The 15,756-nt window shown below is 31.2% G+C and overlaps 2 protein-coding genes across 2 annotated transcripts in view; one reads left to right on the plus strand and one right to left on the minus strand.

The window, feature by feature from the left end:
* Positions 1 to 3,829: 3,829 nt before the first annotated feature.
* Positions 3,830 to 8,426, plus strand: LOC137922966 (angiotensin-converting enzyme-like). The gene is made up of 9 exons (XM_068766082.1): positions 3,830 to 4,152; positions 4,306 to 4,670; positions 4,749 to 4,937; positions 5,358 to 5,464; positions 5,547 to 5,692; positions 5,781 to 5,889; positions 6,380 to 6,834; positions 7,473 to 7,628; positions 8,264 to 8,426. Exons 1-9 carry the CDS (start codon positions 3,830 to 3,832, stop codon positions 8,424 to 8,426), a joined length of 2,013 nt encoding a protein of 670 aa, XP_068622183.1.
* Positions 8,427 to 9,737: 1,311 nt separating this feature from the next.
* Positions 9,738 to 15,756, minus strand: part of LOC137923109 (uncharacterized) — a 39,911-nt gene continuing 33,892 nt past the window's right edge. The window contains exons 4-7 of the mRNA XM_068766260.1: positions 14,686 to 14,745; positions 11,526 to 11,779; positions 10,854 to 11,021; positions 9,738 to 9,970 (exon numbers count right to left, since the gene is read on the minus strand). Coding sequence (XP_068622361.1) covers positions 9,738 to 9,970; positions 10,854 to 11,021; positions 11,526 to 11,779; positions 14,686 to 14,745 — 715 coding nt within the window. The remainder of the gene's footprint in view (positions 9,971 to 10,853; positions 11,022 to 11,525; positions 11,780 to 14,685; positions 14,746 to 15,756) is intronic.

Here is a 15,756-nt window from a genome sequence, read left to right on the forward strand (position 1 = left end):
CTGTTTAAATTAAGTTTAATAACTTGATTATTTTTTTTATTTCCAACACTAAAATGCCTCACGTCAATTTCAAATTTATAAATAATAAGCTTATCCAATCTTAATCTTAGCTATATAACATTATGTACAGTAGCAGCCTATAAAATGAAATTTCAATTTCATTCAGTCAAGGAATTTTTAATAACGTACGATTCTGCATCTAACATGCATATCTGGCAAAAGTTCGTGAATGTGTGTCAATATCATTTAAAAAGCTACTATAATATGAAGCATACTGGAATACTGGTTATACTATAATTTTAGATCTATTTCAATAACAATATATGGTGTTATAATAACATAATACTCGAAAGAATAGGGCCATCAATCTCGCCAAAACTTTTATTCATATTTCCGTTGAAAAGTAATTGAGAATTGTTTAATACTATAAAAAAGTTTTCATTTATATTTTAAAACAATAATATTTCGCTCAAAATCAAATAATTACCTTAACATTTTATGTATAAAAACTTTAACAGATTGACTTTTGATCTGCAAGATTGTAAATGGTTCATGCATTCAACACAGCACTCAGACCAAAATAGATACAACTTTTGTATTCAGGTTCATTGTCCAAAAACAAAATGTCAAGTAATAAAATTGGAAAACTGAAGTCCAACGGTGTTTGTTTAATGCCATTTCGATTAAGATGGACTGATATTGTCTTGCCACCCTCGGCGAAGATTTACATCGCTTATTTGTTACCTTTTAGGAAGGTGAAACATGCTAGGATTTTTTTTTACATAATAATATATTTTCATCTTAATCAACATGAAAAACCAGTGATGTTTCTATGATAATTACACTGTTGCTCGGGTTTGTATCGTGCGGTGCCATGTTTTCATTAAAAAAATGTGTAGTGACTTATTAGTAGTAGACTTCTTATACTATAGACCGTTTTGAATCACTTTTATTCAAAAAAATAACTTTGTAGCCATTAAAAAGTATTGCACATATATTTTAAATATTGGAGTAATGATATTTTGTATGTTATCTTTCAATAGCGCTCGAATGTAGTGCTGTATTTTATTATTCAAAATCCAGGGTTTTCTCCAATGCTGTACGTTACGCTTGAAGGGTATAAATTAAAATAATTTTAATAATTTGGTACGCCAACGGCAAAATATAATATTCATTTTCGTACTTTTTCATATAACATTGGGCAAATTTTAATGTTTGCATATTTTTTGAGTAGACATCCATAGCCTTATTATTATATGCTTGCTTTTTAAATAACTACACGATACTAATACATAGTAATAAATATTAAAAAAAAAACTAATAACAAGATTCTCTAAATAGTTTCAAGTTACAAATGATCGATATCAGTCACAATAAATAATAAGGCAATAGAATAATTTACACATATATGTGTTATTTAATATCGTTATTAGATTTAATATTGTAATTCATAAATTATCTATAGGTCAGAGTAAAATATAAAGGTCAAAGTTATCGTAAATCTTGAAATAAGAGATATAATCAAAAAATCAGAGCTAAAAAATTTGTTTCAGAATATTTAATTACCACCCCCTGAATGTCATAGCGCATGAAAGTTATGGCATCGCCCACACTCTGGTGTACAAACCTAAACGGTACGAATAAAATCCCTCACTTATAGATCACCGACTCGGAATTTAGATTTCAGTAGAGTTGCAAGCAACATCTCGTCAATACGTCCCTTGTATTTATTTGAAAAGTGCTCCGAAATATTACCAAACTTGTTTGTGTTATTTATATAACACTCGCGAATTTTATATAATAGGTAAGTATTTAAATAAAACCGAATTATGTTTTAAATTTAGTAGTTTATCATCTTAACTGAAAAATATGTTAGTAATAACAAATTAATGATTAATATTTTATTACATTAATAACATTTTTTAAATGAACTTTAATTTAAAACATTATAAGGTGAATCTTTAAGCAGTATAACTTCTATTAGATAGTTCTAAAAATGGATATTCGGAAGTTCACATGGTTCAATGTAATTTAATTTTATTATTTTTTTTAATGATATACGTAATCAACAACACTATTTCAGCAGCAGAACGTTCACTGCTAGATATAGACCTTCTCAATAAATTTCCAATAGGACCAGTTAGCAGCCTACATCCAGCGCCTTCTTATCTTAACAATGTCGTTTTAACACCTTGTTAATAAACGTCTTAAGTTTTGCTTGCCAGTCCGTGGTTGCTTGCAACTCCAGAACCTTAAAGCATGGCATGCCCACGCTACTTCGACCTGCATAATATCGAAGTATATTTATAACAAAAAATCACCCTCATGAGTGTGTAAAACCTATTAATAGTACAGTTTTTAGAGACCCGAAACTACCACCACCTTACCTTGACGATGAAGTTTTCATTGTAAACCTTTATTTCTTACTCATTTTAAACTAAATAAACCCACAGACGTCGTCCTGTTTCAGCTATGAATAATTAATTCGCAACTTAATAAATAAATAAATAAATAAAAAAGTGTGAAAAATATGATGTTCATAGTTCATAAAGCTTTTTTATATATGTCCTTATTTGTTTTAATTTTGATACGTGAATAAAGTTAATGCTATTCTATGGGAGATGGGCAACATACAATTGGCCACGAGAGACACATGGATTTTCAAGACTGATTTAACACCATTTACATTTAACAACAAAATATTTCGAAATTTTTAAGAAAAAGCTGGACGAAATCGGTGTTTCTCCAGTTCTCGCCCGACCAAAGGAAACATTGATTAATTTATACAGAATGATGACTAAACCTTTACACCTTTACATATTTCCGATCAATCTATGTAAAGTGGTTACTCTCAGTCTATTAAATGCGACGGGCCGATAATTTCTGGCCGTACAAAAATCTACAGGGACAGATATTAAATAATATCTGGTTCAAATGCATAAGTATTAAAAAGCATTCTCTTCAGTCTTTAAATATATTCTATCGGCAGACAATTAGAATAATCGTTTATTTATTTTGCCCTCTTATATTTATTACTCAAAAAGATATATACGTTATAGCAGCTTCACAACTTATAAAGCGTAACAAGTAATGTGGTAAACTTTCTGTTGGAACCCTAATAAATTATCGATACCGTTATCATTTATCAACACGGTGTCAAGTGTCAGTGATTTCATGTGCTCTCGGCTTTCATTAAAACTCTTCGTTGGCGGGTGTTTTATCGCACAACTTGATATTACACTTAATTTTCCTGATTAACTTTTGATTAACATATTGATTTCGGAAACTTAAAACAGCTTTATTATACAAAAGGTGCAACTATGAATAATATTAATCTACAGGGTGGTTATAATTGTAAAAACTTTATAGGGGTAAATGCATGGATAATTTACTGTCAACAAATATATGGTACATTATAATTATCCTAAAATTAATGTTTTCAGAAACAATAATAACGTAATGATAATATAGTAGAAAAAAGTATTTTCAAACTTCGGATTACTATGTGTAAAAATAACTATATTTTTATCATAGGTCTCTGCAAATTTTTACTGCCAGAAATTATTGGCATGAAAAATCGTAATACAAAAAATAAGTTATTATACATAATTCGCAGTGATCTTCTTATAGTGGATATTGGTGCGAAAGCTTTAGTTTTTTGTTACATTTGGTAACAGAGCTATAAGCATAACCCATTTCAAGCTGTTATAAATATCTGTGTATTTATATATATATATATAGAAGCCTGTATATTCTCTATGTACAGTATTCATTAAATAAAAAATTTACATTGTTTTCAACATTTCAGTAACACAAGAAAAGAATTATCATGCATCGATTTCTCTTCTTAATTTATATTTTAAAAATATGCAATTGCAATATCGACGTGAATAATTATTTTGATGAAATCGACAAGGAAGTTATAAAATTTAATTCTTTGGGAGCTTCGATTGAATGGAGTCTTTCCACAAATCCTTCTAATATGAAAGCGGATAAAAGATATATTGCATATTTGAAAAAGAGAATAACATGGCAACAGAAAACTTGCGACAAACTATCTGTACTTCGTAATACTCTAATGTTAAATGAAACGCAGCAAAGACAGGCTTATATTTTATGTAGAGGACCCGCATACAACTTCGAAGAAGCAAGGTCAATGAAATATCAATATACGAGTAGTTAATTAAAATATTTACTTTAAAACAAAATTCATTAAGGTTTTTTTAATTTTCTTTTATTGGATACAATTATCTGATTTTCTTTGTTAAACTTTATTTTATGAGTAATTTGTGATTAATCTTTTAGCTATGTGTACAGTTTAAATAAAAAAATAGGGGAAATATTTAACAAAGCCGAAGTTTGTTTTTCACATGATGTATTGCACCAGAAATTTAATTCTAAAAGTAATCTAACAGATATTGAAGATAGAATTAATAAATATTTATTTCAAATTGAAAGCGGAGACTTCACAATAAACATTTATGAAAAAAGAAAATACGCTAACAAAGATTGTTTAAATCAAAATAATTTGGAGAAAATAATTAGGTATTCGAGGAACGAAAATGTTTTAAAATGGGTTTGGCTAAAATGGCGAGAAGTGACTGGCCCTTTGATTAAAGACCTATACAGAAATTTAGTCGATGTGGAAAATCGAGCCGCAAGAAGGAATGGTAATCCCGAGTTCATAAATCAAACATCAAACATTTTTATAATTTTAAAGTAAGGCTATAACAACCATATATTTACAGGTTATACAAATATTGGAGAATTCTGGCGAGAGGAACTTGAAATACCAAATTTAAGACGTGTGTGCCATAAACTTTACAAATCTGTACAACCACTGTACATGCTGCTTCACGGTGTTGTTCGATATTTTCTTAGAAAAAAATACGGTAACGTCGTCCCTGAACGAGGGGCTATTCCTTCTCATTTACTGGGTATGTTATTTCTGTATTTTTATCATTTACTACAATTTTATAAACTTACTAGTAGCACTCGTCCTAGTAGTTTTCGACAAGCCAAACAATGTTATGGCCAAGTATTATACTTATAAGAGTTACTTTTTAAATATGTTATTCGCTTGATGAACGCAAACTCAAACCCTCTTGCAGGAGAAATTTCATGAAATCAATTAACTGACTTTTACTTTGCGAAAGTAATATTCCTACCAAATATCAAGACTGTTAAGCCTTATGGTCTCAGAGATATCGTGTTTAGTCAGTACATAGGACAAAATCTTGTGATAAGTTTAAAGGATTATTTTGAATTTCGCTTGTTGATTACGATATTAGTATAAATCAACTAAAATAAAAATACTAGAATGGTTTAGTATCACAATGTTTTTTTTTTTCTCTCAGGAAATCTGTGGACGCATAACTGGGAATCACTTTCAGATATAATAGTACCGAACTCATTAAATTTAGATGACGCAATGAGAAATAAAAATTGGACCGTTAAACATATAGTATGTGACCGTTTTCAATATGTTTAATAAATTTTAAATTCAGCGCTTATTCACAATTACTTAAAGTAAATTATATTCGTAGACTAAAACAGCAGAAGACTTTTACATTTCATTGGGCTTACCACCGATGACTAATACTTTTTGGCTTAAATCTGTGTTTACTGGAGATGCACGTAAATCAAATTGCCATGGCACTGCCGCAGACATGTTTAAAAAAGATGATTACAGGTTTGTTTGCTAGATCGTTTTTGAAAAGATAATAATATTTTTTTATCTTTTGCAAATAAAATATAATGATAATTACAATGTATTACAGAATGCTTTATTGTTCTGGCATTTCTTTACAAGACTTCAATGTACTACACCATGAGATGGGACATATTCATTACTACATGGCTTATGCGGACCAACCAGGTTTATTTCGGGTAAGAGTAGAAAAACACTTTTATTGTAACATTTACGAACCGGTGCTTAATTTTCATACAGAATATAACTCGCCTATTATATCGTCGATAAATATACCACAAACACTTAACCTGGTATCATTATCATTACAGTCTTAGGACCTCCAGTATTGGCATTGGGGACCAATTCATCATTTTTGAATAAAACCGACTGAAAGCTATATTCAGCGTTTTCAAAGTCATAACATCGAAAGACATTTGGCCGATAGATACGTTACTACAATTATATTTTGTCGCAAAAAGTCGCAATTTTTTTGCGTTAAGTTAAATTATTTAATCAAATATTGATATTTATTGGTTTCATTAATTTTAGAAGAAATATCATACAAAGTGTCATCTCATTTTTATGTCTTTCGACGAAATGATGTCAGTATTGTCTTTCTTATCTAACGCTTCGATACTTGCATGCTTACATATTATTAACAAAATAAAACTATTCATGATTTGACAGCAAGCAAATTCAGCACTTCACGAAAGCGTTGGAGAAGCAATCACGATTGGAGCCATGACACCGCAACACTTAAATCGACTTGGATTGATAGATGATTCAACTCTATATTCTACAGGATTGAAACAAACAGTTTCGCTTTTAGAAACAAGTAAAAACAATTTTGAAACTGGTTTGTTCATATTAGGACAAGAAAATATCATGGCAAATATTACCACAGATGAAATTCTTTTATTAAAACGTGCCCTAAATAAACTGCCACAAATACCGTTTTCGTTGGCCATCGATGAATATCGTTGGAAATATTTCGAAGGACGCATTGATGATAAATTATTAAATGAAGAATTTTGGTCACTAAGCCTGGCATTACAAGGCATATCTGTGCCCGAAAATAGACAGAATGGTCTTTTTGATGTTGGTGCTATTTACCACGTCGCCGACAATACACCTTTCATTCGGTAAGATCAACTTATTTATATTTCACAATAAAAAACTTTATATCATCAAACCATAGTAAATTTATCATCAGTATCATCATGTCAACCGACAGACTCTCTACAAGGCATAGGTCTGCTCCAAAGGATCGTCTTCATGGCCCGCCTTGCGCCGCTCGCATCGAGTGATTTCCCCGAGTGACGTTGACTATGCCGTTGGTCAATCTAGTGGCAGGCTTAACCATGCCGCGTGTACCAGCTCATGCTCACCATAATCTTTCGGCCTCACCAACCGACGGTTGCGTGAATAATTGAATAATGCCGACTATCAAATGTTTAATTAAAGCTAAGTTTTAAGTTATCGATATTAAATAGACCAAAAATGTTTGCGAGCGTGAGGACTGTGTATAAATGATGATGGTACTGTAGTTATAATTTTAAAAGCTAGGTAACAGTAAAATAATACTTAACAGTAGACTGACAGAACTAAAGAACAAACAAAACTGCATAGTGACACAAACTGTCAATATAAAAAGTATAAAAAACAAATGAAAATATAAAGTGATTCTAAATGACCCAGTTCGTCGACAACATTATGTAATAGAAATTATATATTAAAAAATAGTACTTATTTTCTATCGTAAGATTTTTTTTCTTCTCAGATACTTTCTCAGTAATTTTTTACAACATAATTTATTTGAGCAGTTTTGTAAAAATGCTGTTTTTAATAATCAACGAAATAAAGAAGATCTGCCCAGAAGTATAACTATGAATCGATGTGACATATACGGAGCCAAACCTATTGGAAAAAACTTGAAGTAAGAATTTTTTCAATATCAGTTAGGAAAATTTATATGAGTTATTTGAAACATTATGTAGTTTAAAAAACTTGATACCTATCCGTTGAGTGTAGTAATTTTAGTAAAGTTTAACGAAAAAAAAATGATTGACATAGGCCAGCGAATTGGCAAGTTGAAGTAGCAGTGGGTAAACTACATAGCGCGCACCTGTTTTGCGCGCTGGAATAAAGATTCTGTTGTAGACACCACAGACTAGCAAACGGAGAGTACGTTTGCCCTTAAGGTAGATAGATGTCCTTGTTATGGTTGCCGGAAGACGCTGGACACTAGCCGCTTCTTACCGGTCTTATTGAAAATTTATAGTGGTAACAATGTCCAAATGCGAGCTTCAGGGTAAAATTATTACGATCATGATAATTTAAGCAAATTCCAATAAAAATATTATTGTTTCTAAACTCTATGGTTAACGTAGTGAGTTACTTTAATTCCGTTAATTGTTCTGTTCGATTTTTGACTACTGTGATTGTAAAACTCAAGTATGCGAGGATAACTTTGAACTCTCAGAACCACAAACATACTACTCAGCAATTTATTTGCCACTTAATTGCATCTGATGAAATGTTTACCGTATTAAGTATTTGTTATTATTATAGAAACTTCATGAAACTTGGAAACTCTCTGCACTGGAAAAAAATACTGAACGAGACAGTGAACGAAGATGCCTTTTCTCCCGAAGCTCTTTTGCGTTACTACCAACCTCTGCAAGACTATTTGACTAATATAGTTAAAGTGTATAATATACCGATTGGTTGGTAATTAAAACGTCGTCTCTTAAAAATATTTAAATAAGTTATAATTTTTAAGTGATAGTAAATCTTCGCTTCTTACTATTCTTTATCCATATTTAATCATTATTGTTATGTACTTACTAATAAAGTATAAAACTCTTATGAAATTCTAATTACGTAAATAGTATGTCGAATCAGTTATAACAGACAGGATGATTGGAGTGAAGTGGTGAAAGTATAGCTCATTTGCTGTCAATTAATGTATGGTACACCCTGTCAAAAATCCATAGTTTTAAAGACAATACGTAACGTTAAAATAATTTAAAAAATAACAATTATTTATTACTAGCCCCTGCAAACTTTATACTGTTTGCCTATAACCAATTACCTTGTACACATTTAGCACAAACTTAAAATCGTCCAATCTAAAATCTTCTGTGTAGAACAGGAAAATAAAATTAATGTGTAAATTTACAATAAATACCATTTATTAACTTAAAAAATAGTTCTTAAAGTTAATTTAAATTAAGTAAGAAAAGATAACTTAAAAACTCTAAAAAAGAGCATCATAGTAAAAAAAAAACATCACAACAATAAATAGCAAAGCTTTTAAAATAATTTATGTCAAGCGGCACCAGCGAATTTTTCCAAAGGAAAAATATTTACAGTTAAGTATAAATAATCTTACTGTCAGTGTATTTTATGGTAATTACATTTAGAGTTTAATGATATTATATTTACATTAATATATTTTTTTTATTTACAAAATGCTATAAAGGCACTTATGAATAATTTTTATCATTATTGCAATTTCGGCCAGTAGATGTCTATCACAATCTTTTTATTAAATAGAAAACTTAAAACTTTTACAAAATTCTTTTAGCTAGTATTTTATTCTGGTAATAAATTATAACAAGAGTAATAGCAGGGTTATTAGCGACATTATACCATCCTCGAAAACGCACATAAACTTTCTTCTCCTTCTTTTTCTTCACATTTGAGCTTGAATTACTTTCTTACAATAAGAGTTACACTTCTAGACAAAACATATTTCTTAAAAATAAGTCTTTATAACCCTGGAAACGATAAACTTAAATAAGCTATAACTTTTTGGTGGTAACATTAATGAAGTAGAAGATTTGATCTTAAGCCAGTGACAATGCAAACGTATTCCATTATATTTAAATGTTATGACAAAGAACTTTAATGTTAAGTATTTGGACTACGAATTGTACAAAACTATCACTGGCATAGTATGGTAAAAATCTCACCGCATTATGTTTCGTGATATTCTGTGTTATTTTTACTAAAGCAAACCTAGGTTGAATGATTATTTACGCTATGAAAGCGTAGTAGCATGCGATATCCAGTCCACAGTGTGTGCGACACGGTGGTAGATGCCTGGTTGGCCTCGACTAGCACACGAGTATCCTGCAGATACAACGCCGATAAGGTACCATCGCCCAGCCCTCTCCAGCATCAACGGCCCTCCGCTATCTCCTTGGCAGCTATCTTTTCCACCACCTCGGTAACCGGCACAGAGCATCTCGGGATATATGACTACGTTGATGCCTGAAATGAAATTTCACACTACGTTCAGATAGATAAATCATCAAAAACTAAAACTTTGAAGAAAGAAATCATCGTTTTAGCCCATAAAAGCTCACTGCAAGACATAGGCCTCGTCCAAAGATACTTATGGGGAGACGCACTACAGTCGCCACGCCTGGCAGGCGAGGTAGTATCCAAAAACATATAATTTTTTAAAAAATAAAATAACTTAAATAAACTTGATTAGGCAATTTTTGTGTTGTTTGCAATAAATTTTTTTTGATAAATTCATATAGATAAAAAAAAACTTACACACATGAGCTATATATATACATTTAGTAAAATCACGTACAATTCAATAGTTTAAAAGTTTTAAAAGCGTGAATATATAGCTCATTTGTTGAAATATGTTCAAAAAGCTTTTACATCTATTTCTAATGTCCTAACATAAAATGATTATTATGAAAAAAGTTACATCAGGTTATTTAATACTGAAACGCGACAGGCCAATGACTTAAAAAATAATTCAAAGTCTACTGGGCAAATAGTAATGGTTCATTAATAATAATTTAAATTCCGAAATTTCCTAAATAATCCGAATTTTGAAGACGCGCCCGAAATTTTTTTTTCAGGTGTGAATAATTGCATGCAGTTAATTTAGTTAAGTAACTGTACCAAAAAACCTTAAACTCCTGAATTTTAATGCAATTAGCAAAATTCTCGTGATTTCCTACAACAGGTATTGTATTATGTAATGAGTAAAAACTCGTGATATAATTTCAATATATTTTTAACTTTCTCTATCATAAGGCGCAAGTGCTAACAATGGAAACATTGACAATACAGTTGCGATAATGAAACTTTACAAGTATTTCTAAAACAATGCACTGACAACAGATCTTACCATTAGCTCGATGCCATCGCTCACATACTCTATTATCTAACACGGGCACGTCAACTGCCTGCAGTGTTCGTGGTCTTAACCTCGAGCCTGGGCTCAAGGCACCCCAGCCAGCCGCCCAGCCGTACTGCCCCAGGAAGTCCGATCCTCTTTCCGGTAAGCAAATTGGGGCTGAAAATTTTTAAAAACAAATTTTTAACATATATTTAACTATAATTTCTCAACTGAGGTGGAAGTTTCCACATACGCGGGCTAGTGCCTTTCACAGAGCTAATAGCGGTACCGAAGGCAAATTGAGAGATAAGACATACATTTATTTTTGTTATAAAAAATATCGTTACGCCTGAAATCTTTATCTTATTTATCAACATCAGACACAGGATATCCACCGCATCTAGGCCTTCCCTATAAATTTCCTATAGGACCTGTTGAAATAAGTGTCTTCCGGAAACCTTCATAAAGTTGTATGTTTACTTTATCCATCAATTATGCGCTGGCCGGGTAGTAGTCTCCACGTCGGAGCTTTAAAACGCGAAAAATGTATAAGCACCCCATTCGATAGGTATCTATAAAATATTGGAAACCTTTTTCTACAGTGACATGTAAAACTTAATCTATGTGGCTTACTGTCAATTAGTATGGTACAATAGCTAAACTAAGATAAAAAGTACTGACCTATATGCGGCATGTAATGAACATTTCGATCGAGTGTTAGAACAGCGACATCGAACCGATCCGCTTGCGGAGTAAATTTGAACAGCGGATGAACTTTAATCGTTCGGACACCAAATGTATACGCGGGAAGCGGTTCTGCCGCAGAGTTGATGACGTAATCACCAAGAGTCACTCGTACGTGGCGTGGCTGAGCACGCGCCACGCAATGACCTGCAGTCACTACGTGGCGCCGGGAGATCAGAGAACCGCCACATCTGAAATTTTGATAAAAAATAATTGAATTCATCTTACCCTTTATGTTATTAGCTTTAATAATTGTTAATTAAAACTGATAAGTGATGTCATCTGTTTTCATTCAATTAGAAGAAAGGTATGGTCGTTGGCGTACTAAGCAACGATAATATTTGTGAAAAAATTTCCGCTGTGATTTGAACAGAAAAGTTATTTAAAACCTTTACAGTACTTTATTTATTATTTAAGTAATTATATTGGCACGATCACTATAAGACGATATTATCTACATACATGTAAATATAAAATATATAAAGGTAAGAGTATATACATATTTATTTACAAGGCTACATAAGCACATTTCACAAGATTTTGAAGAATAAATAAAGAATTTATATTATATTAACAAATTCACCTTACTTTTTGATCACAGTATTATATCGCTAATGTTATATTTTGAAAATTTCGCTCTTATTGGTAAATTGTCCAAATTCATCATCATCATTATCGTCCACTTTAGGACGCAAGCCTCGCACATACATTTCCAATAGGACTGCATGGTAGCGGCCCGCCTACAGCGTCTTCCAACGACCTTAACAGGGTCGTCTGTCGTCCTTGTGGGCGGACGTCTTACTTTTCGCTTGCCCTTCCATAGTCTCCACTACAAAACCTTATTGCCCCAACAGCCATCTGTTCTGTGTGCTATGTGACCTGCTCACCATCCCTTCAACTAGCCAATCTTCTTGTTTTTATCGGTTATTTTGTTTCGTTTGTAGATCTTTTCATTTCTGATTCTATTTCGTAAAGAAACCCTAGGCATAGCTGTGCCATGCAGCCCCTGGCTCGTTAACCAACTGATAACATTGTTAACGAGTTCATAGTTATAGACACGTTTCTATGTTGTTAAATTATCCGAAGTACTCTAGACTAAATAATAACTCTTTTACCCAGTTTCTCGACTCTTACAACATGCTTCAATACAAAAGTTTTATTCAATTTCAAAACAATAGCATAATATAACGAAATATACATCTCGAATTCGTGGTATTGTGATTATATAAGAGCAAAAGCTGGTTGGCTGTTGCGTAAATTGTACGCCCGTAATTATATCGGTAACATGTTTTTTTCATGAATGCATACTTTTGTAATTAAGTGAAATGTACGCAACAATTGAACAAACGTTTACCAACTTCTGGTCGATTTTACTTTATTTTATTTTATTTCCGGATGCACTAAAAATTATTATGTACGCGCATCTTTATATAACTTGTTTCCTTATAAAAGTTTTAAAGGTACGCATATTAAATATATAACTTATTTATTAGAAAAAACTTTATAGCTTTTACACCCATAACCAATTATCATGTATAAACATGTTACATTACTTAATTTTTTCTTTTGAAATTCGACAGGCAAATTAACTCTGGCAGTAAATATAATAAATTAATTTTTATATGTATCTGAATATTAAAACTACTTTAGCAACTTTTTTATCATTATGTTATTTATTATTTCTGGTTTCATTGAGTATTGGATAGAAAAAAAACATACGTTAAAATCGAATATGCTATACGTTCACCCCTTCAAAACTATTACATTTATATAACAGGAATGATTAGACTATTCTTAAGTACGAAAAGATGATGTATGTAGATAGCATTAAAAATGAATTAGGTAAATATCAAGGTATGAAATCTCATACATATTTTCTAAATCGTACAAAATACCGATACACATTATGCGTTTTAACACAGAAATAATAGTGCACTTTTCCAAGACATCGTTTAATAAGTTCTTTTAGTTGCATCAACATATTTGAAGAAATTAAGACAATTAGTTTTTTTAAAGGAACGCACCTTAAATAAATACAAAGTTCTACTATTTACGTAACTATTCTTTTATAATGTATGTTTTTGTGTTATTATTAAAAGTAAGCTCGATTAACGAAAATTGCTGACATAATCTCTCTATTGCTAACGTACGTACTTGCCATCGCTGACCAAAAATACACCAGGTCATAGATTGGTACAAATAAAAACAATCAGAAATATGTAACATTTAAAATCAAGCCATGAATACGCCGAATCACATTCACAATAGAAAATGTCAATAATCAGGAAATATTAAAATAAGAAGAAGACAACGCATACGCACCATGACATTATAGATGTAAACCATATTTAGGTCGTTACATCAAAGCAATGTAATATGTTGTATATTTTCTTTATTCAGGATTAAAAGCGAATATGGGAGGATTTTAAAATACTATAACGAAATATGTACACGTAAAGTAGGTTTAAAATTTATGAAGTCCATTAAAATACCTCTAAAACATTATAAATACATACATGTACATAATACGTACAAATTACAACATAAATATGATTAAAGAAAAGCAATCAATGTTGAAATTATTGTCTTAGATAAAGCAATTTTAATATACGTGAAAATGTAGTTTGTCCCAAAACCTTCACCAATAAAGAGCTACTATGTTAAAAAGCAAAGTAAAGTTAAAAATAATGCATCAATTTATTTACAGCTTACGAACTTTACATTTACACTCTGTTTACATACTTTACTAAGCATTGTTTATGGAACAAAATGTGAAGAGGAATGTGCGAAAAAGTTTCGTGTTTTGTTTTGTAAATAATACGCCAGCTTAATATTTTAAATTTTACAGCCTGCGTAAGCTTTATTTAAACGCTTATAGCTAATAGCATTTCTGCGAATAAATTAAGTCACAATTAGCGAAATAGCTACATTACTTTTAAGACAAGGTAATAACCGAAGCCAAAAGATTTTTACAGAAATCATAGATTATACAATAGTTGGCGTTTTAAAAGGGATAGTAGACGGACGTCATATCTACGTTATCTCTAACAGGGTCTATCGTCTAAGTTCTTCATGCATATCTCTTTCGCACATTTACCTCTCTATCCAACACTGCTTCCAACCAATAAGCTCGAAAATCGACATGAGCATGTTGCACCTGGAAAATTAATTTATTAGTTTCATAATTAGTTTTTATGTTAGTGACATACCACTTCCCGTTGCATTTATGTGTGATTTTTTTTTATATATGAAAGTCATATGTGGATTATTTAAATATTATTATTCTTACACCTAAACGCATCGGCCCATTATTAACTGTTAAGCTTTTCTATAGGGTTATAATCAAAGTATTTATTTACCATAATTGTTGTACTTTAAAGGTTGTAGCAAAAACTTGTAAAAGCATTACTATTACAAAATTATTTTAAACATATATACACAATGATGTGTAATGATTTTAGTAAACGTTTAAAATATGATTAGATTTGTGATACTATGAATGATAGCATGCTTATACGAGTAAATAAGAGCCATATCATTGATATAACTGTGAAGGGCACTTATTTTTTAAGACTTGGTACGAATTAAAGTTAAATTTTTTGATTTTCGTTTTAATGCGATTCCCAAAACGACACGTACAATACCCGGCGATAAATATTGCACGACTGACAAAACGTCACATAGGTAGTGTGGGACAGAAATAACGCTCTACGAAGCCGAAATTAGCCGATTGTCTTTTTCCAAAGGTCGATGTGCAATGTTTATCGCCGGGTACTGTACGAGTCTTTTATTATAAACTATTGAAATTGTGTACTTGTTGATATTGTGCAGAGATTCAGATCAATTCTTAAAATCTAATATCAATTAAAATATTATTCTTATAATTGTCGTAAAACTGTATTGCAGTAACTAATGTTTTTACATTGTACATATTGCGCATTGTTCCAGTGCAATATAAATTAAAGTGACATTATCATAGAATCTACGCAGCATCCACCTACATAGCAAACCAGGCATGAGTTTACTGTGCTTGCAATTCTAGTTACTCGAAGGCTCGTTTTTGTTTTATTTTGTTCAGAATTTATTAGATCGGCTAAGTCTGTATGATTACAATATTCTGTAAAACTTTACGTTTACTCTATTTATTTACTTTTTATTGTATATCAAC

Source organism: Battus philenor, unplaced genomic scaffold (assembly GCF_028537555.1).
Source record: "Battus philenor isolate CCGP_79_NKW_IND1 unplaced genomic scaffold, ilBatPhil1.0.hap1 SCAF_20, whole genome shotgun sequence".
NCBI lineage: Eukaryota > Metazoa > Arthropoda > Insecta > Lepidoptera > Papilionidae > Battus > Battus philenor.

What these genes read in the sequence shown, in the direction of transcription:
- LOC137922966 (XM_068766082.1), top strand. Translation starts at nt 3,830, where the DNA reads ATGCATCGATTTCTCTTCTTAATTTATATTTTAAAAATATGCAATTGC. An exon ending in ATTGGACCGTTAAACATATA is followed by an intron (nt 5,465 to 5,546) that starts GTATGTGACCGT and finishes TTATATTCGTAG; the next exon opens with ACTAAAACAGCAGAAGACTT. An exon ending in GACAATACACCTTTCATTCG is followed by an intron (nt 6,835 to 7,472) that starts GTAAGATCAACT and finishes TTTTCTTCTCAG; the next exon opens with ATACTTTCTCAGTAATTTTT.